Source organism: Coffea eugenioides, chromosome 11 (genome assembly GCF_003713205.1).
Source record: "Coffea eugenioides isolate CCC68of chromosome 11, Ceug_1.0, whole genome shotgun sequence".
Lineage (NCBI taxonomy): Eukaryota > Viridiplantae > Streptophyta > Magnoliopsida > Gentianales > Rubiaceae > Coffea > Coffea eugenioides.
The window spans coordinates 15,020,061-15,044,974 of record NC_040045.1 but is presented as its reverse complement, the minus strand read 5'-3'; the positions used below and the strand labels follow the sequence as shown (position 1 = coordinate 15,044,974).

Below are 24,914 nucleotides of genomic sequence, written 5' to 3'. Positions count from 1 at the left end.
GCTTCCCGTGGTCCCTGCGGGTACTGTGGGAAGCCGAATCACACGGAGGATGTGTATTAGAAGAAAGGAAGAAAATGTCTGCATTACGGGAGTGCAGATCATCAAATCGCTAATTGCCCAGGCCTATCTCGAGAAGGGAGTGGGAACCGACAATCAACGAAGACCAACCCTGACCAGTCGAAGGGGGAAAAGACTGGACCAAAGGTGTCGGCTCAGGTGTATTCCCTAGGGCAATATCAAATCCCTGGCTCATCTGAGGACGTGGAAGGTACGATTCTGGTATTCCACCATTTGACCACTAGAATGGTGTATACGAATTGCGACATGCCTTCGTTGCTGGAACCACGCCTTTAGTTTATTTCTTCCTGTTTCAATTCCTACTCCATGACAGTTAGTTGTCAAATCTAATCCAATTGGTATATATTTGTGATATTGCAAGTGAAAATTTTGGAATATTTTCCAGCATCCTTGTGAGACACTTTTAGATCATTTTTCTTTTTCTTTTTCTTTTTTTAAATGAGTTCTAAAAAGGGGTTAGTTTTGTTCTTTATTCCCCTTTACTTTTTCCTTGTATTCTTTTTTTTCTTGCCATATTTGTATCATGATTTTGCTCTTGGCCAAAAAGCATAAAAAAGGATTTAACAAATTTGAGAAAGTTTTTTGGAACTTTCTCGATCTAATGCCTTTATAAGAATTTTTTCCTGCTTTTTCCCCCTATTTTATATAATTATTTTTGTAAAAATTTGGAAAGTATCTTCAATTCTTTTTCAAAATACTCTAGGTGATATAGTGAGGCAATATTTTGCAGCCTTTGTGTGTATTTTTCCCTTGTAAATATTTGATTGTGAATATTTTTTCCCTTGTAGAAGAGGCAATCCTGGATTTTGTTCCTTGTCTTTCCTATCAATACAGGTTTTTTGCTATTTTTTATAATAATTTTTTATTTTCCCTTGAATTGTTGATTTATTTATGATTATAACCTATCATGTGTAAGTTTTGATATTAGTAATCATGAATTAGTTGGTCTTCAAAAGATTAGGTTGTGACATGTTTCCTTAAGCCTTTAAAACATGAAGAAGGATAATAATGTTGTCGCACCCCATTTTTTAATGAAAAATTATGAATTTTACGAGTTTATATAAAAAAATGATTTTTGATTTAATTTTGATTGAAAATGATTTTTGATTTTTTTGAAAATAAATAAAAAAAATGGGCCTAGAATGGGACTAGAAAGTGCGACGATTTTGGCCCAAATTAAAAGTTTAAAAAGGGTTTTTAAGAAAAAATAGGAGTCGCTACTTGGTATTGAGTTAAGGTGTACCAAGCCACCTAAAATGAAATTTTAAGGAATAAGTCGAAAAAACCATTTTTAAATGACTCCAAGTCTTCAAAAAATCAGAGAAAAGTGTTCGGGAGTCACGTTTGAAGAAAGGGAAGGCAAGGATAAAATCCAAGGCACCCTTTCAACCTAGCCTAGAGCTAGTTGCATGATTTAGTCAAAAAATTTCTTATTTTAAGCTAAAAATTTATCACATTTGGATGTCACTACATTGATGCAAACCTAAACCTAGGAGGATATCAAGGAATCGGAATATCTCTTCAAAACTTAATTGGTGCAAATCACATTAATTGTGATGCCCAAGTTGACTCTTTGAAAAGGTCACGAATATGCAAAAATATAAGACTCGAAGAAAAGAAAATAATAATTATACAAATATACATGACCTAAAGGAATGCATCATAACGGGTGCGGGGGGCTAAAATTTGTGGCTTTAATTTTCCCTTTAATAGAGGGAATACGAGTGTGCTAAGGATAGAGAGTCATACTCATCCATATCCCATATTCGAGGGGTACTCTCCTAATCTAAGCAAGCAAAATGATCTAACCTAGTTCTAACTTTCCTTAAATGAAATGCAAGTCTAATGTCATGTCTCACACACAGGGATAAGGAATATACATATAGGGGAAATATGGGATAAGGGATATATATATATAAGGAAAATGTCATGCAAAATGATAAAAACCCTAAAAAGTAGAAAATATGCATGAAAATGTAGTGATTGTCATACAAACATAATCTAGCGCGTGGATGGACTAGCCCATGTCTATAAGTTCTTACTAGCATTGGACTAGTGGAAGATCGGGGGAAAAGACCACAACTAGCGTTGGACTAGTGTGGTAAATCATACACTTATTAGAACTAAACAAATCATATAAACCTAATAAAATCAAGTAAACACATAAAACACATAAAACACATAACACATAAACATGATATCTAGATGCAAAAGCCGTAAGAAAGCGAGTAAACACGTAAACACACAATATGCAAGCATGCAAGCAAATAAAAGCAAATAAAAACCTAACTATTACATTTGGGGGCTCTAACTACAATCTAAGGGCGAAAAATGAAATAAAATAAAATAAAAACCTAACTATTACAACTTGGCATTTAAATGCCTCTCAAATAACCAAAATTAAATTTAAATAAATAAAGTGAATAAAGAAATAAATGAAATAATAAAAAACATTAAAAAAAACATGCAATTACACACATAGTAGCACATAGGATCAAGTAAAATCAAAATAAAGGAGTGGAGTGTACCTCCCTTGAATTGGTGACCTAATGAAATGAAATTTTTCTTATTTACCCTTCAAAACAAAGAAAAAGATCAAGGCATCACTTTAATTAACAAATAATTACAAGAAATGGAAATAAACACGAAATTGAATCAATCAAAGCATTCAAATGAAAGTAAATAACCCATATTCAACAAATTAAAACAAACAAGGACCCAATTGAAAGAATTAAAGAAGTTTGAGGGTCAAATCATTATTATTACAAATATTAAGGGTCTAAATTAAAATAAAATAAAATAAAATTAAGTGCTTAAGATGTAGCATACCAAAACCAAATGCTAAACTTCACAAAATGAATGAAAACCCGTTTGCTATAATTAAACAACAAAATTACCCAAAATTTTACTAAAATCCAAATCAAAACTATAAATCTATCAAAAATTATTAAACCTTCAATTTCTCTCATAAGACTTATGAATAATCTGTCCAAAAACACATTAAGACGTACCAAAGAAAAATAACATGTTAAAGGGGCAAAAGTGATTAATTTTTCCTATTTTGTGGGCAATAATAGAATAAGGGGAAACTTGAGGGGTAAAAATGTAATTTTTGGAAATTTTTGCATGCATCTTCGAAGAAGCTCTCTTTCTACAACTCAAGGAACTTATTCAAACTCAAAAAGACAGCCGCAATAGTCAAGCCAAATTCACGGAATCATAAACTAAATCCAATAGGAACCACATCCCCACAAACAAAATACAGAACAACATGGGATTAACAGCTCAAAATTTCCCATCCTAGATTCGCAGATAGAAAGGAAAGCAGACAACTTTTGTTGGGTTTTCATTTTTCGGCAAGAAACTCTACCCAGGTATGCAAGTCCAGAAGCAAAAATGAAAATAATGAAACCCCCAATAACATCCAAATCCCCTTTATTCAAACATTACGTTTAATCACAAGCCAACATGAGGAAATCTTCATCCCACTGCTCAGGAATAGAAACAGCAAGAGCAAATAACAACGGCAACCAAGAAACTCAAGATCATGACCCAACAATGAATGAAGATGAAAGGAACTAATCTAGAGGAGTACCTGATGTAGCTTTTTGGATCGAAATCAGGGCAAGAAATGTGCGGAAAAGCTGCTAGAATTGCTTCGTTGCGGTTCCGTACCCGCACCAGTGAAGCCAAGCTGCGGATTTGGGGACCAGATTCAAGGGCTTTATTGACACTTTTTGCTGAAACTTCCTGAAGAAAACTTCTTCTACAGATTCCATATTTTGTGCAGAAATCAAGATCTGCTCGAATCAAGAAATCAAGAAGGAGATAATTGGGTCGCAATGTGACCCAAAAACCAGCCTGTTCTGATGAAAGTTTTTGCAGAAATTTTTCCTTTTTCTCGCTGTTTCTTTCTTGTTCCGCCCACTGCTCTATCTCTTTTCGTTCCCCAGATTCTCCTCTCCCTCTCTTTTCCTTCTTCCTTTTCCTTTCTTCTTCTCTCTCTTGCCCGCTGCCTTTTCTTCCTCCTTTTTCAACCTCGAAACCCTCTTTTCTCCTCCATTTTCCTTACCCAGCCGAAACTTCTTTCTTGTTTCTTCCTCAGCCTTTTTCCACTGCCCGAAACTCTTCTCACTCTCCCTCTTGGTTCTAGATTGTTCCTCCTCCCCAAGCTCTCCTCTCTCTCGGTTTTTCTTTCTTTCTCTTCCCCCTTTTCTTTTTTTCCTCAGCCGAAACCCTCCTTTGCACTTTTTCTTTCGGTTTTCTTGCTTTTCCTCCCAACCTAGCCCCCACGAAGCTCCCTCCTTCTCTTGCTCAGTTTTTCCTTTTTTTTCTTCCTCTTCCCCCCAGTTTTCCTTCTCCCCTCTCTTCCCTTGCTTGCGTCTTCTTCCTCTTCCTCCCAAAAACTCCCTGGTTCCTTCCTTTTCCAGATTTCTCCCTCGTTTCCTCTGCAGTCTCTCTCTTTCTTGCTCTCCCCCCAGAGTCTTCCCCCTCCTCTGTTTCCTCCTTTGCTTCCTTCAGGTTTTCTTGCTTTGGTTCCTTTCCCTGCAGCTTCCTTTGCCCAGATTTTCCCCTTTTTGCTGTTGTTTTTTCTTCTCTTTGTTCTCAGCTCACTATCCTCCTCCAGATTCTTGCTCTCTCCCAACCTCCTCTCGGTTCCTTTGTTTTTTCTTGCCCCAAAACCCTCGTTTATGGTTTTTCCTTTTCCTCCAACCTAGCTCCCACGAAGCTCTTCTCTTTCTCTCCCTCATCTACCCTTTTTCTTCTCTCTCTTTCAGTTTTTTCCTTTTTCCAACCTCGGTTTTCCTTTTCCAGTTTCTCCCCAGGTTCCTTCAGCCGCTAAACCCCTTTCTTGCTCTCCCCAGAACCTCTTTTTCCTTTGCCTTCTTTTTCTTTTTTCTTTTTTTTCAGATTTTTCCTAGACTTCCACTTGTCCTAGCCACCTAATCTAGCAAGTGTTGTGATGTCAAAAAAAAAAAAAATAGAGACACTTGTCTATTGCCTGCCTTATACACTTAGCTAGTTTGCATGGCCTCCACCTATCTATTATGCATGTGTTCCACATATTTTCCTTTTTTAATTTTTTGTTTTCCAAAACAAATTTAGGATAAATAACAAATGTTACATTCTTTTTTTTATTTTTTACCTTGCAAAAATTCATTTTATTTTATTTCAAAAAATTGAAAAGATAAAAAAGATTGGAATTTTTGTAAGAATTTTCTTTTTCTGAAATTTAATGCAAAAATGTTTTAAAAAAGAAAAATGATGAACCTAATTTACTAAAATAAATAAAATAAAGACTAACCATCATCTTGGAAAACTTAGTCAACTAAAATGAAATAAAATAAAAATAAGAATAAATAATAAAAAAATAAAGCTAAAATTGAATTAAATAAAATTAAAATTTTGGTATCTACAAATGTCTTGCAGCCATTTGAGTATTATATGGATCTCTAGATTTTTGCATCTTTCATATGTAGGATTACTTTTTTCGTCCCTTTTTTGGTTCTAAATTCCCGTAATGATGCAATGAAATTTATATGAAGTCAAATGTTTGATAAAACCCCAAAACTATTAATTTGTATGTACTAGGTAAAATTGGAAAGCAAGAAAGTTTACATGGATCCAAAAATTGGAATTTTGTATTGGTCTTATTGAGTTTGTTGATTCCATAGAATATCTCCATTTCTCTATGAGAGAGAGTATGAACTAGATTATTATTGACTCCACTATGTTTCTATGCAACATGGCTGATGCTCAACGATTTCCGGTAGACATGATGAAACCAAAAAATCGAACCTAGGCCGACCAAAGCTTTATAGTGGCATTTTAAATAAAGAATATATTTCTAAGTTGTCTTCTCATTTCGTTTTCTAATTCAATTTCTCAACTAACATAAAATTTTCTTTGTTATTTGTACGTTTGTCTCTCAGGAAAGTATTTTTGTGTCACAGTTTTTTTGTTTATTTGATTTTTTATTTTTATTATTTAACACATATGAACTAAGGATGAAAGGGAGGTGCGAGACATTTGTGTTTGGTGGCTGACGTGTCACCATTTGATTGGAGGAAATGTGGTTGTTCACCTGATTATGAGGAGAGCACGTGGTTGTGGTGGTGGCTGTGTTAATGCCGAAGAAATGCTGCTGCATAAATTCGCCAGCAAAAAAATTGTAGCTACTAATTAGGAAGCTCAAGCTTGGTCAATTACCGCTTTGTATTGGTGTTATCGCCCGGACAAAATGCTTTCTTTGGCAGTCCCAGAGGTCCCCCTCAATTCATGGCTTTTGTTTGTATAGGAAATAGACTATGATCTCAATTAGAGGTCCACATTATTTTTCTTCTGAGAAAGTTGGCGAAGGGACTTGGTGGACGATGGGCTCAAGACAGAAAGGGGGCTAGTAATATTTCTTCTTCATCTCCCTCTTCCCTCTCTCCTCCATCAAGTAATCATGGTTAATTCTTTCTATTTATCTGCCATTTTCTTTGCTAATCTTTCCTTGGCTAAAAGCAACAAATCACTTTCTCCCCTTGCTTTGTGCCCTTTGTACGGCTTTGATACACTTGTTTCTAAGTATTAGAAAACTATTTCTTCTATGCTTCCTCTCTCTCTCTCTCTCTCTCTCTCTCTCTAAAGGATTTAGCTGAACTTTTTCAATATTTTTTTTATTAGATTAATTTGGATTTGGAGAGATGCTTGAATTTTCTTTTCCTTTTTTAGGTGGAAGAAGATGATGAAGATTAAAGAGAAAGCAATGGTAATTTTAATGGAGGTTTCAACATTCTTCTATGGTTCGAGATGTTTTAATGAAAACATTAGTCTCAAAAGTAATTATTTTACCCACAAATCCTTTTGGTTCCCTGGGTTTTTAAGAATTAGAAATAAAGCATTTTTTATGTTTGTTCATGTAATCTCTATTTCTTAGCTCCCAAAAGTTTCTTTCTTTTGTCTTTTATATCTTGTGTTTTAGTTTTTTGTTTTTCTTAACATCTAGTGAAGTGGAAAAATGGAACGAGGGTTTTTTTATACTTGTGTCTGTGTGGTTAAAAGGCAAAAAAATTATATGAATGGTGAATTGTTGGATTGGTTGATGCAGAATCTGATGAATGGGAAGAGGTGCTCTGGAGTTATTTCTCCTCAAATTGTTTATGAGAAAATTTGATAGAAAGACCTCAAAGCCATCTCTCCTATATCCTTTGGGTCAAAAAAATCTCTCCATTCTTCTTTTCGTGCAAAAACCTATTGTTTTCCTCTTTGCTGGTGAGTTAAAATATTGGGAGTTACAAAACTAGAGGACTTTCCTTAAATTTCTGTATCTGCAATGGAGGGGTTTGGCTCAATGCTAAGAAGACTAATCAAGCTCAATCCCCTCCTACTCGATGCTTTTGTCTGAAAAGTCCCTTCTATTCTTATCTTTCTTTCTTTCTTTCTCTTTGAGAACTGCTGGCTTCTCCACTCTTGTTCTATGCATACTTTTTCTCTTGATTAAATTTTTTTTTATTCTTTAATAAGTTCCATATGTTGAGGGATAGGGATTTGATATCAAGTATGAATGATTTGAAATTCTTTGCTCAAGTAAACACTTTTAGGGTCTCTATTTTCCTATTTTTTTTCTTTCTTTCTACCAGAAGTCAACTGTAATTTTCTAGTATCTTTACTCCTATTTCATAGGTGTTCAAGAAATGGACTATGGAGAGAAAAGCCTGCCTCTTGTTGAAGTATTCCCTAAAATTCTAGTGAAGTCATGATTAGGAAGTTGTTAGGTCTTTGTAAGCAGCTCCGCTGAATAATGATCCTGACTTGAGATCCAATATTCTATACTTTTCATTGTTTTGCATTGGAACTTGTGATTATTTCCTTAGATGAAATGGTTTAATTTCTTTTTATTTTTTATGTTCTTAGAAAGTTTTGTTTTCCAGTTGATATTGTTAGCAACTCTTTATAGGTAAGAAATTCAAAGTAAGAGGGTATAGAATGACTATTTTTATTAAACTGTTTTAGTTAGTTGGTAATGATTTTGCCATTTTTTTGCAGCCAGCTATTACACTTATTAGACATCTTTTTATAGCTCAAGTGAGTGGAATTCCATCTTGGGGCTTTTTTTTGGATTTGGATCAATATTTTTTGATTAATGGCTAGAATGTCATGTTTGCTTTGCTAGGCATGCTATCTACATAACTTATTCAATGTTTGGCTTAAAATCTTGGCGGTTAATAGTTGAAGTAGTTAAATTTGAAACCATGTAAGGTCTATGAATCATTATATGAAACATTGAATTCTTGAAAGGATTGTGAAGTTAAAAGAGTCTTACTCAAAAAGGAAAGGAAAACTTGTGACATTAATCTCTATATCATCTTGCTTCATGTAGATACAAACTTTTATTTTAAAGCAAAGAAAACATAGTGGGGTTGTATATTTCATTAGCAACTTCTAATAATGTCAAAGAATATGGAGATTAAGTTCAATAATTTTCTCTGAATCATTCTCATGTTATTACCATGTGGTTGTTTTAATTCTGTTCATCTAGTTGACGCTTGTTTACTCTACATTTTTGTTAGATAAAGGAAGAAAGAAATAAAGAGTTTAGTTTTCTTCATTGAGCCTTCAAGGTATGTGTAGGAACTATTGTTTCAATGTTTTTGTGCTCTCTTTTCTTCCTTTTTTTTCAAATTTATTTTAGCAGTTTATTCTTTGTACAACTCTTGATGGATTTTGGGTAAGTCATTGGAGACTATTTATGGATGTTAGGGTAAAAAGTGGATAAAGAATCTAAACTGACACCTTATCTTATGGTGAGCAAATTAGTCAAGGTATGTGGTGATGGAAATATCACAATTAGCCTCGCGCTATTGTCTTTGAGCTACTAGAAGATGATCAACATGATTCTTTACAAACTAAAATTGAAGGATATTGCAGTCCGTATGCCAAGTCAAACCCTTTACAAGGCCCTCCAGCTTGCTTTGGATTTGGAGCGCAAGTCGTGGTTTTCTTTTGAATTGATGTAGTTTAGAATTTAACTTAAACAGGTGCTTATTACCTTATGCATCTTATGCTATCCTCGGTTACTTGTTACTTTTTCTAAAGAAACTTAACTCATACAAATTCCCCAATTTATTCGATCAAGAAAAATTTTAATTTTGTTTTTAATTGGACCTATAATACAAATTCCCCAATTTAATCGGGATCTAAGAATTGTTATATTTTAGCCCTATTTTCTATTTCAAAAAGGCATATTTGTGGAAGCCTTGTGGAATTGTATTAGTAAGTTATGCATTAAAAGCTTTTGGTTGATCTTGACTTTACTGATTGGTCCAAGATTGCATGTAATGATGTATGCTTTTTCTTAATGAAGATGATGTAATCCATGGGAACTTTAGCTTGCTATTTCATTAACTGTTTAAATAGTCAATATCAAGTTGGTCGGTGGTTTACATCTTTTCTTGGTTTTAGGTATTCCTATTAGTCTGATTTTTTTCTAGAATTTCAAGTCATCCCTATCCCCTCATTGCTTTCTATTGAATGATGGAAACTACATGGATGACTTGATTGTGCTTGTTTTCAAATAATGTCTAGGTATTATTATCATTCTTCATGAATAGCAAGTCTTGCCTAAATTCAACCCTCTTTTGGTTGAGGACTACGTGTGTTGAACCCTCTTATTATCAGTTGCTTTCATTCCTCAAATTTCTAAATCCCTTTGCATTTCTTTCACTCATCGTGTTTTAAATAATCACTTGTTGCTACTAATCATATGGTACTTACTGACTGAATTTGCTTTTAAAATTTTAGGATGAAGAGTGAGAAAGCTGATGAACTGCTTGAGTTGGTTGGCTACTACATGGCCTTTCTCATGAATTCTTATCAAGAAGCAAGGTATGGTTCTCCAACCATGAATAGCATGGATATGAGCCATTTTGCTATTTGCTACTCCCTCCGTCCCATTGAAAGTGTAATACTTTCCTTTTTTGGCTGTTCCAAAATGTTTGTCATGTTTGATATTTCTAACTACTTTATATTCTGAAATTTTCCTTATACCCTTCATTAATGATGCATAAAGACAAATATGATGGGATTGTTTTCTACTTTTTACTTTGACTAGCACATGATTAAAGGTAAAAGTGAAACAAAAGAAAAAACTTTTTGGTGGAGTGTACTATGCATAAAAAGCACATATTCTCAAACATGACTAAATATATAGGACGGAGGGAGAATCATTTATCTTTCCCTGGTATAGTGGTCAATAATTGTGAGATTGATTGGCCTCTTCACTTAATCAATAATTCCTTTTTCGTATTTGCTTCCCATTGGAGTGTTAGTTCTTTCATTTTTGTTTCTCAAATCTCAAGTTTTTGGCTTCAAAACTTATAACAAATTTCGTTCCTATTTTTACATGGTGTCATCCTTAATTTTGGCTAATGAGAAGTTTTGGTTTCAACATACAAGAGCTTAATTTACAGTTCATTTTGGCACATACAAGACCATGACAATAGAGAACGTTATCACCATTACATGCATATATCAAGCACAGCCACCAGCAAATTGCATATTATAGTGGAGAAAGTAGTTTTTATTTGTTTCCTGATCGATCAATTCTAATTCAATTTATACTGTAGTATAATATTCCTTTTAGTTCCATCAGAGCAGTTCTTTATTACTCTGTCCAAATTATATACTTAATGATACATAAAGTTCATATGGCTTAAACATAAAATTACATTACCTCTTATGCCGAATAAAAACATGGAGCAGGAGATTATTTGAATAAGCACTGTGAAGAGGAGAACAAATAAACTCCTAAACAATACTCAACATTGGGAAGAGATTGAGAAATACAATCTTGAACCATACTTTGTAAACACTTGGTATCCAATTATGCATACAACTCGCAATAACTATGGTCTTTGTTAACATAATTGGACTTGACTCAAAATACTTGGCTAATGTGGTATACTTATTTAAATCATTACTCCTAATTATCAATTTATCTATTTTATTTTAAAAAAATACACCTACAATGGGCTCTATGCTAGGCATTCTACCTCTATAACATCACACCGCGCATTTGGTGATCCCCTCCTAGTACTTTCAACAAAGCATAGGAGCTTCTGGATGCAAGATGACGATATGCAGCCTTGCAAAATAGAAACAGTGGAAAGTAGTTCACCAGTAATGGTTGATCACTAAGAAAGCTTTCCAAGAATTTCGTACAACTCTACAGCAAAAGTAGATAGTCCACACTTTTGATTGTTGCCACATCCTTACTTCATACCAAAGCAGACTTGAACTACAACAAAAATACAATTCACAGAAAAGAGAAAATCGAGCTTCATCCCAAAACGACCATGCTTAAAGAGCCGGTGTCTAAAGGGGACCCAACAAAAAAAGGTGAAAACAAGCTATTCCACGAACTACTTTCCCCGAATTGTTATCTAAGAACATCATGCACGATATCTTATAGAAACCAGTAACCTAAAGCAAGAATATAATCTAACAGAGAACTGCAAACTCTAGATCTAATTCGGAATAATCATATTATTGAGGAAAAGATAACATCAACTTTCTGTAATGCAACGGATGAAATTCTATTTAACCATTTACTGATACAATATCATTACACATGTTATCTCGATAAAAATTTGTGGCGGATACAAGTACTACTACACCAATTATCCTGGAACTCCAACTACACCAATTTCATTCCCATCCTGTTTGTAGGTAAAAGACCTCAGGCTTATTCCCTGCAGAAAAGCAAAAGTGTACATAGATTTAAGAAAGTGATATCACCAATATACGTTGAGTACAACTTTTGTAAAAGGTTGATACTTGCACCTGGGCATACTAGTCATTGGCTAATAACTGTATAATGCCAAATGATAGACGTGATGAAGTTAGACAGACGCACGGCGAAGCCTTGCATACAAATCATTTTGTTTTTCCTTAAATAAGAATATTTTTGCACCTAGAAAAGCATAGCAGACATCCAAATGCAAAGGATCTTATGCTTCTAAACAACCATAGAACACCCAGTTTGGCAAACCACCAAGGAGAGAAATTTCTAACAGACAATAACAGAAAAACTAATCAAAACTCAAAAGATGCTAAGAGCAGTTACAAGTAACGAGTCAAAGATTGAAGGGGTGTGCAGCTGCATAACTGCAAACCAAACCTAAACGGCAACAAGAGACAAAGTAACTTTAAAAAGAGATTAAGAACTTTCATTTCAAAGAATTAGTGATGAAAAGTACACAATTAACTGCAAGAATAAGAAGTGAAAGAACCCAATTTAAACCAACTTTATTTCTTAGTACCTTATGATCAGTCCTGTTCAGTGGACTGCTTTGTTCATTTTGATGTTTTAAAGTTTGAGTCTTTCTGATGGTATTTCACCACTACTATGTATCTCACACTTTGGAACAAGATGAAGAATGACAACAGTTGGAAAATGAGATTTTTGGAGCACTTTGTTCAATATCTTGATTAACCTCAATCAAAGCAGTATGAAGTTTAGCAGATGCTGTGGTTCACCTTGTGGATATTGCACAAATCCCCTATACTCTCTAACTCCTTTTATTGCCATGTTATTCACCTTCTCACAATCAAAAATACAAAAAATAATAACAGACACATAAGTAAGAAAAGGCTCCTTTGAAAATGAAATGCATAACCTTACAGAAAAGTTACAGTAAGAAGTTGTCAAGATAAGCATTCATCCATGATTAGATGGCAAGAATGAAATCTAAGAGGCTCTTTGAAATTGGATAGAGGCAGACATAGGCATTAAAGAAGTGATAGAAGATAATGGATTTAAAGGGAGTGATATAATATGGAAATACCACACTTGACTAGGGAAAGGATATCTCCCATGCTCAGACACCGGCCCCATCTGGCAAATGAGTTTTTTCAGCTTCTAAGAAAAGAAAATTGAATAGTGACCTAAAATTGATTATTGTTCCTATACAGTTCGAACTATCTATGGTGTATTAGGCATAAAAATTTGAATATTTATAGACGAGGAATAATAAATAAACTTAGACTTTTCTTTTCCTTCTATCTAGTCTATAGAAAGCTAAACCTCTTCATTCTTTTTTCTCAAAACTAGTTTTAATTCTCTAAGGTAGAATAAAAAGAAATTGTATTCAGATGTAATCCATATGGAGCTTGTGACGTATCTATTTGTGTCAGGGGTCCTAGATATGTAACTGCTCAAGATATCATCTTACCACCTTATGTAGAAATCGTTGATAGTACACAACATATAGCTAGATTGATGGAACCATCAAGCCCTATAGAAATATTTTAAATTTAAAACGGATCAGTTGACCCGGTCTACAAATTCATTCTAACTCTCAACGAATTCCTCGAATTTTAGGTGGGATGGGGATTTATTTGCCTAATTCTTCATGAAAGAGGAGGCAATGAATGTTGATGGACAGTAAGTGAAAGGCATGAAAACCAGAGCTGAGTCGCATGGTAGAGGAGTTGCAGCGAACAAGAGCAACTCACCTTGGGTTGAAGAAAACTCATCTTTGATTTTTATTGGCTTTCCACAACCAAAAAATTTTTTCCAGGACTTCTCATGCCAACTCTCATTTCCTGTAAAAATCCCCACATAATGTAACAAGAATCTCAATTCACAACTGCAGTCACCATGCTATCCCACAGATTTTCATGTGTAGTTCCATTGAAGTAACAAAAACTTGCTGTAGATGCTTTAACAGTTACCCAACCCCAAGGACATCAGACAACTCTTTGGAAGGAGTGTATACATAATGTTTGATCTAGCCTCTTTGTCAATTCATGTTGTATGAAACTTATCCACATTAAATCTTCACAAATGTCCAACTCCAGAAGTTATACCAGCAAAATGGACTTCACTACTTGGTGAATGTGCATGTTCTAAGAAAGAATAGATTCTTCAAGAACTGAAAAGAATAGATTCTTCAAGAACTGAACTATAAATTCTAGGAGATCTTTCAACACCCTTTAACCCTTAAATTGCCCAGAAACAAGTTAAAATCAAAATCATCAAACCTTATGCCAGACAAACTTATTTTCATCTTCTGCAGTCATTTCTATAATTTTGTCAAAAACTAGGTACAATTACCATTTGAAGAGTACCAATACAATGGCTACACATATTCAAATGTAAGGCATTAATGTCATCTGTATAATACATGATAGATTGGAAGAGAACTCCAAATAGTTGAACTACAAAGCAGGGCTTATCATGATTTTCCTCCGGAGTACCTTTCAGCTATGTCCAAAGAATTCCAATTGCTCTTATGAATATCTATCTTAATAGCAGTAGCTTCCTCTCACTATAGGGTTCCAGTTCTCCATGACAACTCTTTTTAATATGCATCTCTAGTCGATCGTATATATAGCCTGTGCTTACTATACCATTACTCTGCTGCCTCCTTTCACTAGTAGCCATGATTACTTAGTCATGAAACTAAGTGATAACTTTCAAATTGAGAAAAAGGAATCCTACTATATAAAAACGCTGAGTTGCTCTTATGAACAGTACTCATGGCGCCCACATGGTCCCCTATGGGCAGCATGAGTAGGTGACTAGTTTAAACAAAATGGGCAACCCTGAGTAGTGCTTTTCTGGGAGAGATACTATTTAGCCAATCTTCTTGTAGGTATCTAACAACTTCAAATAAAAGGAGTATCCTATTTGCTCTATTTCAATTTGATGCAGAAAAGAGCAATATATAAGTATCTAGATTAATGAGGAGAATAAAATGATCTAGTAGAATAATTTTTACCAATATAGGAAATGCAAAGTATATAATATTTGATATTTATGACACAAAATGTGGATGAACTGCTTTCATAAGTAAGCAAAATACTACTGATGAAGCTGGACACCCTATAGGAAATGCTAAGAGATAATGATCTAGTTGAATAATTTTTACTATTTATGGAGAATACTTTTTACAAAATGATCTAGTAGAATAATTTTTACTATATAGGAAATGCTAAGAGATATAATATTTGATATTTACAACATAAAATGTGGATGAACTACTTTCATAAGAAAGCAAAATACTATTTATGGAGCTGGACACCCTATTTTTCACTGTAGATCAATAAATGACCATAATTGCCATACTGAAGAATATCCTAGGGAATGTGAACCAACAATTAGAACCACATCTAACCATTGCTGCAAAACCTTAAGAACAATCTCTAGCATACAATTACTAGGAGAAGGTTTATGTCCTCCTTAATGCTTTTTCTGAAAGAACAAAAAAATATGAGACTATACGACAATTCAAACTGCCATTTAACCCCTGCACACTTGCGTCGACACAACCATACATGGGTGTGGAATTTGCAGCTGATGTGGTCCAAAATAATTGGTATGCTGACATTCTACTAAAGACATAGCTGCATTCTTCTACATGGACATAGATGTAACAGTGGAGAAGATAATGATTCTACTGTGATGGAAAAGACGGTTCATGGCATGGGAAGAGAAAAGGTGAGAGGGGGGAGGGTCCAGTCCACAAAAAGGGAGCCAAAAATCTTATTTCCTCTCGGCAAACTGATGGCAGCAGTTGATTAGCAGTGGACCACTGGGGTGATGAGGAGGAGCAGAGGGAGGCAGACTAGCATGTTTATGTTGCTGACTGTCAAGTACCTTTATAAACATTTTCCTGGGAATCATCAAAAGCTTGAAGGTTTTGTAAACCCACAGTTCTTTTCCTTCTAACCTCTTTTTCAAGTACAGACATGTTTAAATAAAGCTATCTCCACATTGAACCCACTTACTGCAGAAGACTGAATTATTTATCGCATAGAATCATCTGTAACTTAGTTAAGACCCACCCGACAAAAGGTTATACACACACACATATGCGTGTGTGTGTGTGTGTGAGAGAGAGAGAGAGAGAAAGAGAGAGGGAGGCTGGATTTGCATCTGAACTTTAATAAGTTGTTGCCAAGGTATGAAAGTATTTTAGCTGAATTTGTGTTTCTTGAATTCATTGTTGGAGCTATAGAATATGTGCCTTAACCCATACCAAATCAGACACTAAAAATTCAAATCTACACTTCTCAGACAAAAGAAAGACCCAACACGCACAGAAATGTCCAAGTAATATACTCAATTCCCTATGAAACCTACCACCGATGTCTACTTCACCTTTAAGTTACATTGTCTCATAAATTGTCTGACCTAATTAGTCTACATTACCTCTTGGCCAGATGGGCCTCAAAATCCTACTTGCTGTACAAAAGCTTGCATTAAACTAGTATTATTGGCATGTTGAATATCGAAGAGATACTAACATGTTCTAATCTGATGTTAGTGCATCTTCTGAACGGTATGCTAATTTTTGTTGCAACAATAAAAGGGAGGTAAATCTAAACCAATACTTTTCTAGAAATTATAATTTTTCTTTCCACTTGTCTTCCTATTTTCCATATTCTAAAGCTTGCTGCCCTAATTTATTAGGCATTCTTTAGTCATTACCACCAAGAAAATTAAGTTAAACCAGCATACCTTTAGCTTGCTTAGTGGGCATCACTATCTCTAAATGAATTATCTGTCCTACCATATCCAGGCATGCAGGCATCAGTTTCACAAAATAATTCTCATACAGGAAAAACACGTGGTATAATAGACAAAATCAAGACAATTCCAAAATGGAGAACTCTGCTGATTTTTCTATACTTCCATGGGAAGGATCATAATGTGAACATTCACAAATTTATCAAAAGATGTATACAATAACTTGGCAATCCAACATGCAATTTAAGATATATTTTGATGTCATCCCCATTAGATACAAGCATAAAAAGAGTATCAAATAATCGTAACTATAGACAGTTGCATCAAAATCTCCAAGAAACACTAACATGTACAGTAAGTACTAATATCCTTGGCTTTGTAAACAACGGTTCAGAGTCTATTTTGATTCTCTGGTTTTAGAAAAGAAAAACAAGAGACACACACATAAATGGATGAAAACTTGATGTAGCTGTATGAAACAAAGAAAACTATAATACCAAACAAGTGCAAATCATCATGTTCAAGTACAACATTCATCAAAAGTCCACAAGGATTAGAGATTTCACGAAAATTGCCATAAGTAATTCTTGAACTATCTGCAATTGTTTAAGGTAGTCATTAAGTTTCATTTGAAACTATTTAGTCCTTCAAGTTTTACTGCATGAACCATTTTAAGGGCTACCAAAGGGAAGAGAGGTATTTGATTCCCTTCAGTGTAATTATCCAAAACCAAATAGGATAAGAATTAGTACTCCACGCACTTCTGCTTTGTAACTCCAAATGCCATCATCATGAACACTGATAAACCCTGAACCCTGCCACCCTCAATCTTACTTTTCCCTTTTCCCAAACTTGCAGCTCCTCAGAGTACAACACCATCAAGCACAGCCATTGCAATCCCCACTTCTGCTAACTCCCCCCCCCCAACCCCCCAAAAAAAACTTTCCACCACCATAATCTCCCCCGTCCTTCGCCATTCTGAAGATGACCAACAGAGAAACACATCCTAAGACGAAGAAGAATAATGTGATCTTGCAAGGCCCTCCATTCCATTTTTGCACAAAGTAGTTTCGGACTATCTGTTTCAAGTATTAAAGACACAATAATTTACATAAAAGGCTAAAGCAGTTCTCCACTCAAACTCTGCATGCAGCAAATTTCTTCACCCATGATGGCAATGACCGGATTCTGTGGCAACTTAAGAAAGCCATTTTGTACAGCTTTCCAAAAGTTTTTTAAGTGGCAATGACCAGATTTTCTGGTGAACTAGAAAATATCTAGAGCTTCCCTGATTATTTTCCAGGCAAGCTTTGCAATCTCTAAGCAAATTTTGGACACCAATTTTCAGATATCTAATGGAGTGACTGAGACTTGAGAATAGCACTGCTTTCTATGCAGTAAGAGCAAGGTTTGAGTTTATTAATTGGATATACCTTCAATTCCAATTACCTGATCTAACAAAAGCTGCATCAAGGACTGGCATTTCTTGGTTTCCCACATGAGCACACACCAAATAGACAACTTTTGCCTAAGGTGCTGTTAGTTGCCATGAAATTTTGACTCATTTCGTTTGGGCAACTGACTCATTTCATGAATAAACCTAATCATATAATATTAACGAGAAACTTCATCCTGAAGATCTTCTACTAGATTGGAAGGATAAGAAGCTGGACGAGATCAAAATTCGGTTAAACTCAATAAAAAATTTAAAGGCAAAGAGTGAAGACACAGGGAGATTCAGAGGAGAGAGAAAGAGTCCCACATAATCAGTTTAATTGTATTCTCTTATTACTTTTCATATGTTAGAATTTAGAGCTTACTTTGCAGAAGGAGAAAAAATAGAAGCTTATAGCATCACCCTTGTTGCAACTCCAGCATGAGGTCAATTCTTAAATACTTGAGGTATTGTATGCAACAAAATTACGTGTAAGGCTCAAAACCTGCATATAATTGCTTTCGTCTTCTTCCTACATTCATGATCTATTCAGCTCTCTAAACCTCTAATATCTGAGCTCATCATTTTAGGTAATCCATATTAATAACTAATCCATACTAGCAGGCTACGATAAGAGGCAAAATAATACATCTTAGACACCACTCTACACCCGCTATAGTTTGGTATCTTCCGCTCATTGTGAAGATTGTTATGACAAGAAGTTTATCAGATGTTTAGATTTTATTTTTAAAAAAAATCCATTTAGGCCATCTTCAATATAAAATTTGAAAAACAGATTCTTGGATTAACTCTTTTTTTTGTTAGTTTTGCCATAACATATGTCTACAGTAACCCTCCCCAAAACACTCAAACACACACCTAAGAACACCCAAAAAAAAAAAGTAAAAAAAGTTACCCAAAACACAAACACATCAGTTCCCCATTCCCCACCAAGCACCATCTAGCCCCACCACCAAGCCATCTCCCCTCCCTCCCAGTGCCACCATCCCCCTCCTTCCCCCAACACCTCCAATTTCCCTTTTCTGTGCCCTAAACAATGGGGGAGAAGAGAGGGGAAGGCAGGAGAGGGGGATGAGGAGGAAAAAAGTGGCAGGGGAGAAGGGAGGAACGGAAGGGCAGATGGCAGGGGAAAAGGGAAGGCTAAAGGGGGGGGGGGGGTGCTGAGGAAGGGGGAGGGAGAAGGGAGGAGAAAAAGGTAAGTGGTTGGGGAGAAGGTGGGAGACGGTGGGTGGCGGAGGGGCAGCGAAGTAAGCATACAGCGATCTTCAAAAAGCACTCGAAAACACACTAAAAAACACTCCTAAAACACCACATGAGATACTTCATTAAAACACCCATCTACTGTTCAAGTTCTATAAAAACACCCATCCAAACAGACCAGCACTCCAGTCATTCGCTAAGAATTAGATACTTTAATAGCATGAGCTAACAATATATCAGTTATTCCTTTTTCTTTTTAATACCCTCCTCCATGAACCCTAGCGATATATCTGTTAATCTCGTCCAACTATACATACATAGATAACAACATCATTTTACCAACAAGAACAACTATGTCAAAATGGGACATTCAACTTTGTAGCACATGTTTAACTCCAAAAATTTCAAGAAGAAAAAGCATGCATTAAAGTGGTGATCCTACCCATTTGTAAGCATATGCTAAAGATCTTTATAACAGGAAAAGAAATCAATTTCTAAACATACAAAAAAAAGCCAGCGCATGGTAGTCATAAAAATTCATCAAACCAATAAGCACAATATAGATTCCAAATTAAAACACAAAAACAAAAAGCTTATTCAGAAATCTAATTTCTTTTGTATCCAATGATACAAGGCACACTTCATGGGTCCAAAATTTTAGTCAAGTTAGATATATCTGACGAACAAGAGATTTGCAGTTTACTGAAATGCAAAATTTAACAACTAATAGACATTTTTCCGAAGTACATTAACAGCTCATTGTCAGAAAATCTTTCCATTTTATCCTCCAAAAACAAAATCAAACTTGCTGAACAATGAGTAGAAGGAAATTAAGATGTGAGCTACACCACCAGTACCCATAGTAAAACATCTTGAATGGGGGAAGGACCTATAGTGCTCAATTTCTGACCAGAATAAAAATGCTCAGCAGTTCAATGAGCACAAAATTCAGTTTAGGCTAATCTCACCAAGCAAACATGAAAACCAAAAGCTTACCATTTGATAATGGAGCCAAAGAGAAAATGTTGCATGATAGGAACCTTCTGCAAAACTTCCACTTTATACATCTTTAAGAGCCCACTATTAACCTTCTTCCAATTTGGCACACCACTAATATCATCCAGCATTGGTGAATGCTCAGCAAACAATCCCTTTTTAACCTTCTTTATAAATACAATACATGAAAGGTACAAATATTCACTTGCGAAATTCTCTAATATATCCTCATTATGAATTGATTTCGGCTTCATATACTTGTGGTCAATCAACTGTGAAGACCCAAATATGAAAGGTAAAAAGTGATAGTCATCAAGCCCCCATACTCCATGGGATCCTGCAGGCTCGAGAGAATAAGTCAACTGCAACTTCCGCATCAACTCCAAGTACTTCACAAAAACCCGGGAAACTAGTGCTTGATAATCTTCTTCTTTAACTATTTGCAATCTCGCTAAGCAGTACAACCATGCTGCAAAGTTTGTTTCATGACCAGTACCTATCAAGACAAAAAAGGAAGATGCAAAAAGTAATGAAAGCCATTTCAACCAAACGTACTTATGAATAACCCAAATAGAAGCATATGAACATAGGCAATGGCAAATTAAGGGGAAAACAGAACCAACTCTTTTCATCAACTGCAATGCCAACAATCACAGCTGCTTGCAAAATCAACAAAATCCCAGTTTTATGTTATTTTCACTGCTTGGATTAAGGTTAGACATTTATCGTCCCTTGTCTTGTCATATGTTAGAAAGGATGCCCAATTGTGCCAAAGAACTAAACCAAGAATCAGGACTAAAGCATTCAAAATGTCTTAGCAGGCAGGTATGGCAAGTAGGTACAACGACATGAAACAAGAAAAACAAGTTTCACAGACAAATGTAGCATACTGGACTGCTTGGGCAATATCTACATGGTGCATACGGTTTCTAAACAGCAAATTGACCAACACCAAAAAGAAAAAAAAAATAAAAAGGAACAGCCTCTCTAGACAATGTCCTTGGTCTATCTCTGACCAAACTTCGACACTTTGCTGCTCTGGGTCAGAGCTTAATTATAGGTAAATGCAGCAACAATTCACCATCTTCCATCAACTTCTTTTAATTTATCACCCTAGGCACAATATAACCTTCGCAGGTACGTGGTCGGTCTAGGATATTAAGTGCAGTGCTACCTTCTCTGATGCTACCTTCTAGTGTTTGCTACATAACCATCCAACTCAGAGTTCTAGTATGTTTTGTACTTGCTGATTGTCGAACATTTTGCTCCTTGAAGAATAACTGTTTTATAGAAATTACCTTCAACCTAACAAGCCAATAGGTACTGTAAGGTAATGAGTGACACACTATGGACTTGACCATCAAATAATCAACTTAACATCCACCATCATCCAATTCAAACATGAATTTAGGTACATAAAATTCAAAAAGAATTTAATAAAAATATGTTAAAAAATTAAAAAAGAATTTCATGATAACATGAAGAATCTGTTAGTGCAACGGAAATTCAACCTTCCTAAGATTCAGTAAGAGTCAAACTCCAACCATCAACTACGGTTGATAGCTTACCAATCATAAAAGTAACCTCCAACTCATCCTCTATTACCCATCCCACAACTGAAGTCATAATTCAATAGCTACAACTTCATGTATATTCTTTATACTCGCTTTCCTTAAAATAGCATGAAGTATATTTTTAGGAAATAAAACATCGCTTTTCCTATGTAAACAAAAAGACATTTGACAATATTTACCTCTATATAACAAATGAGTATGTTCCTCAAACTACAATCTACCATAAAACCATGCTGACACTTAGATCTATCATCTCATACCGTAGTCGTTTCAACAGCATGAATCACTAATGAACTCATATAATTAAAGGCTCCAATATTTTGCAAAACTTTCAACATCCTATATGCAATTTATGGGTACTGGAACACTCTGATACCTTATGAGCACAAGTAACTTGAAAAAAGTAATGCCATGAATGGACAAAAGTGGTCATCCCTCCTCAACTGATTCATGTCACTCTATAAACAAGAAATCAGTCTTACTATCACAGATGCCAACTAGTACAGCATTCCAAGCCTCTCCTTCTTTTCTTAATATTTGTCTTTTGGCGCCATATTCAACTCAAGCCATTCAAATGATGTACTTATCAGTTACTCATCCATACCAACAAAACTCCAAATAATATTCAACAATTTCCAACCTTTGTGCATTAGGCTACCGAAAAACAAAGAAAGAAAAAGAAGACCAAAGGGAAAAAAAAAAAAAAAGCAACCGTTGTACTCACTAGGGGGGAAAAAAGATAAACAAAAGTAAAACTACACCCAAATTAAAAAAAAAAAAAGTTGAATCAGAATAATTACCGTAATCAATGCGACTTGAATTGCCGAAGCTGTCGGTAAAATAGGGCACTAATTCAACAGCCGCATCACGAAGATCGGGAGAAAGCAACAGCAGCATAAACGACTCAGCATCAGAGCTCATGCGATCGTGCCACGTCCGGTACGCCACGTTGCCGTAGCGAGCAGACTGGGGTACCGGAGGAATTTCATCGACGAACGCGATTAGCTTCTCGATCACATCAACGATCGTGCAGACGGCGGGAGACACGTGGCAGGGATCAGAGAGCTTGTGAGATTTGATGGATTCGGAAAGGGAAACGACGAAGCCGAGGAAGTTGGCGAAAGTAGGAGAGGAGTGGAGCCGGACGATGTCGTTCTGGCTGGAGATTATCTTGACTGGGGTTTGGAAGCTGTAAGGTGGTTGAAGCGGGACCACTTTTTGGGACTGTGGCACCGGAGTTCGCATAATGGCTTCTTTGGTGTTGGTTGGATTCGTAGGAAGATTGACGGCCGGGAAGCGGATGGGGATATAGGTTGGGTTGGAGGAAGGCGGCGGTGGCGTAGGGTAGGCGGTGGGCCCGCCGCAGTTTATGCATGTAGTTGAAGGAGAGAAGTGGTGGTGAGGAAAGGCGGTCGGCGGTGGTTGAGGTGGCGCTTCTTTTTCGTCCATGGTGGAGGTGAAATGATATGAAAGGAGAAGATATTAGAGCAAATCGATCGTGAAAAGGGTGGTAATATATAAAGACCAACAAAAGAGCAGGATAAAGTCATAAAACGTTAAAACTCTTTCTACCGTTTCTATCTAATTACCTATAATGTTTTGAATCTCTGCTTCGGCCCGAAGCTCTGGCCGGTGATTAAACTACCTTATCTATCTAATTACCTATATTTTTTTGAAACTCGATCGGGGAAGTGAAACTCACGCCGAGGACCCTGGCGTGAGCCGACATAGTTTGGCGATCAAGGGTTCAGGGGCTTGAGTGGGTCAGACGCGTACTAAAACTTAGGTGACGTTACAAATATATATTAATTTTTTATTTAAAAAAGACTGTAAATATATCTCAGTTATTTCAATTTGTCCAACAAATTAATAAAAAAATTACCAAATTCGAAAGCTAACAAATGATAAATCATGGTTAAATACTTAAAATGAATCTTGTGTAAAACAAAAAAATTAATCTTCAAATTAATTGTTAATTTTTCGACAATTCAAAAGCACCTTTATAAGTCTAAATCTTTTCTAGATGATAAGTCTTGCACAAAATTAAGCCGTATTTGTTAAGTGATAATTGGTAAAGTTGCACAAAGAAATTATATAAGAAGTTTAAGAATGCATTTATAGTTTTTCAAAACATCAAGGGTGTGACGACTCCACCGTACCCAGAGACGTACCAAAGGGTTTAGCGGATCGTCTGCCTAACTCGCGTCAGGACTCGATACTCTAAAACAAAAAAATAGAGTTCACGCCAAAAGAAGATTCTGTTTAAACTATTACATCTTCAAAAGTTGTATAGACTATTACATTAAGCCATACACACCACTAGTACCAAGAAGTAAATCCTAGAGTAGTTACTAACTATAACCACCACAACAAATATATGCATTTCACTAGTCAACTTATAACAAGTACAAATTCAACTATTCTATAACTAAAAGTCTATACACTTTCCCGAGTTTTCCCCGCGTCGGCCCCTGCTAAGGAAAACAAATGGAACGGGGTAAGTTATATGCTTAGTGAATAATCAGGGTAAAAATGTAAACTCACATCCAAATAAACAAGTAAATCAGGATATTTCACATCAATAATACAAGGGTAACATCACAATAGTAGGATACGGGTGGCTCCAAAACCAGTTCAATTCCCCGAGTTTGAACGCCTGTTGACACTCCGTCAACCAAAGTACTCATGGTCCGTAGATTCCACTTACTTTCCCCGTTCACCTTATCAACCCCCACTGGCCAGTCAACAGCACACAACAGCTCGAGCGAAACAAAATCACTTAGTTTTAATCAAAGTTTTAACAAAGAACGAAATCCCAAGGTTAGCATGGAACTAATTTCAACCAAGTCCCGGCTGGCTTGAATAGTTCGTCTACCCTTGGAATCGGGTTGGAACCAAGTCCTGAGATATCCAATCTCTCAATAGATGATATCTCTCAATAAAGTACACAACAAAGTACTTACCCCAACAGCACACAGCAAAAAGGGGTTCAACTCAAATCATGTAATCACCCCCATCAGCACATAGCGAAAGGGTGATACTCAACATAAGACATGTATTCTCACATATGAAATCAAAACAAAGGATG

At 35.7% G+C, this 24,914-nt stretch overlaps 2 protein-coding genes and 1 long non-coding RNA gene across 7 annotated transcripts in view; 2 read left to right on the top strand and 1 right to left on the bottom strand.

The window, feature by feature from the left end:
* LOC113752000 overlaps positions 1-3,832 on the top strand; it is a 30,977-nt gene extending 27,145 nt beyond the window's left edge. The window contains exon 2 of the mRNA XM_027296145.1: positions 3,702-3,832. Within this exon, the coding sequence (XP_027151946.1) occupies positions 3,702-3,832 (131 nt within the window). The remainder of the gene's footprint in view (positions 1-3,701) is intronic.
* A 2,560-nt stretch (positions 3,833-6,392) lies between these two features.
* Positions 6,393-10,176, top strand: LOC113754075. Of its 4 annotated transcripts, none has more exons than XR_003465126.1 (5): positions 6,393-6,478; positions 6,799-6,835; positions 8,113-8,151; positions 8,637-8,687; positions 9,868-10,176. It is a non-coding gene; the product is annotated as an uncharacterized LOC113754075 (long non-coding RNA). The 4 variants fall into 4 exon arrangements; XR_003465124.1 differs by having other exon boundaries at positions 6,436-6,523; XR_003465127.1 differs by lacking the exon at positions 8,113-8,151.
* Positions 10,177-11,586: 1,410 nt separating this feature from the next.
* LOC113753498 (serine/threonine-protein phosphatase 2A activator) lies at positions 11,587-23,421 on the bottom strand. 2 transcript variants are annotated; one of them, XM_027297670.1, is made up of 3 exons: positions 22,627-23,418; positions 20,253-20,748; positions 11,587-11,816 (listed from the first exon to the last, which is right to left on the bottom strand). In XM_027297670.1, the coding sequence occupies exons 1-3, from the start codon at positions 23,273-23,275 to the stop codon at positions 11,810-11,812; spliced, it is 1,152 nt and encodes a 383-aa protein (XP_027153471.1). In that variant the 5' UTR covers positions 23,276-23,418; the 3' UTR covers positions 11,587-11,809. The 2 variants fall into 2 exon arrangements, with proteins under 2 accessions (XP_027153471.1, XP_027153472.1); XM_027297671.1 differs by lacking the exon at positions 11,587-11,816 and having other exon boundaries at positions 20,249-20,748; positions 22,627-23,421.
* Positions 23,422-24,914: the final 1,493 nt, after the last annotated feature.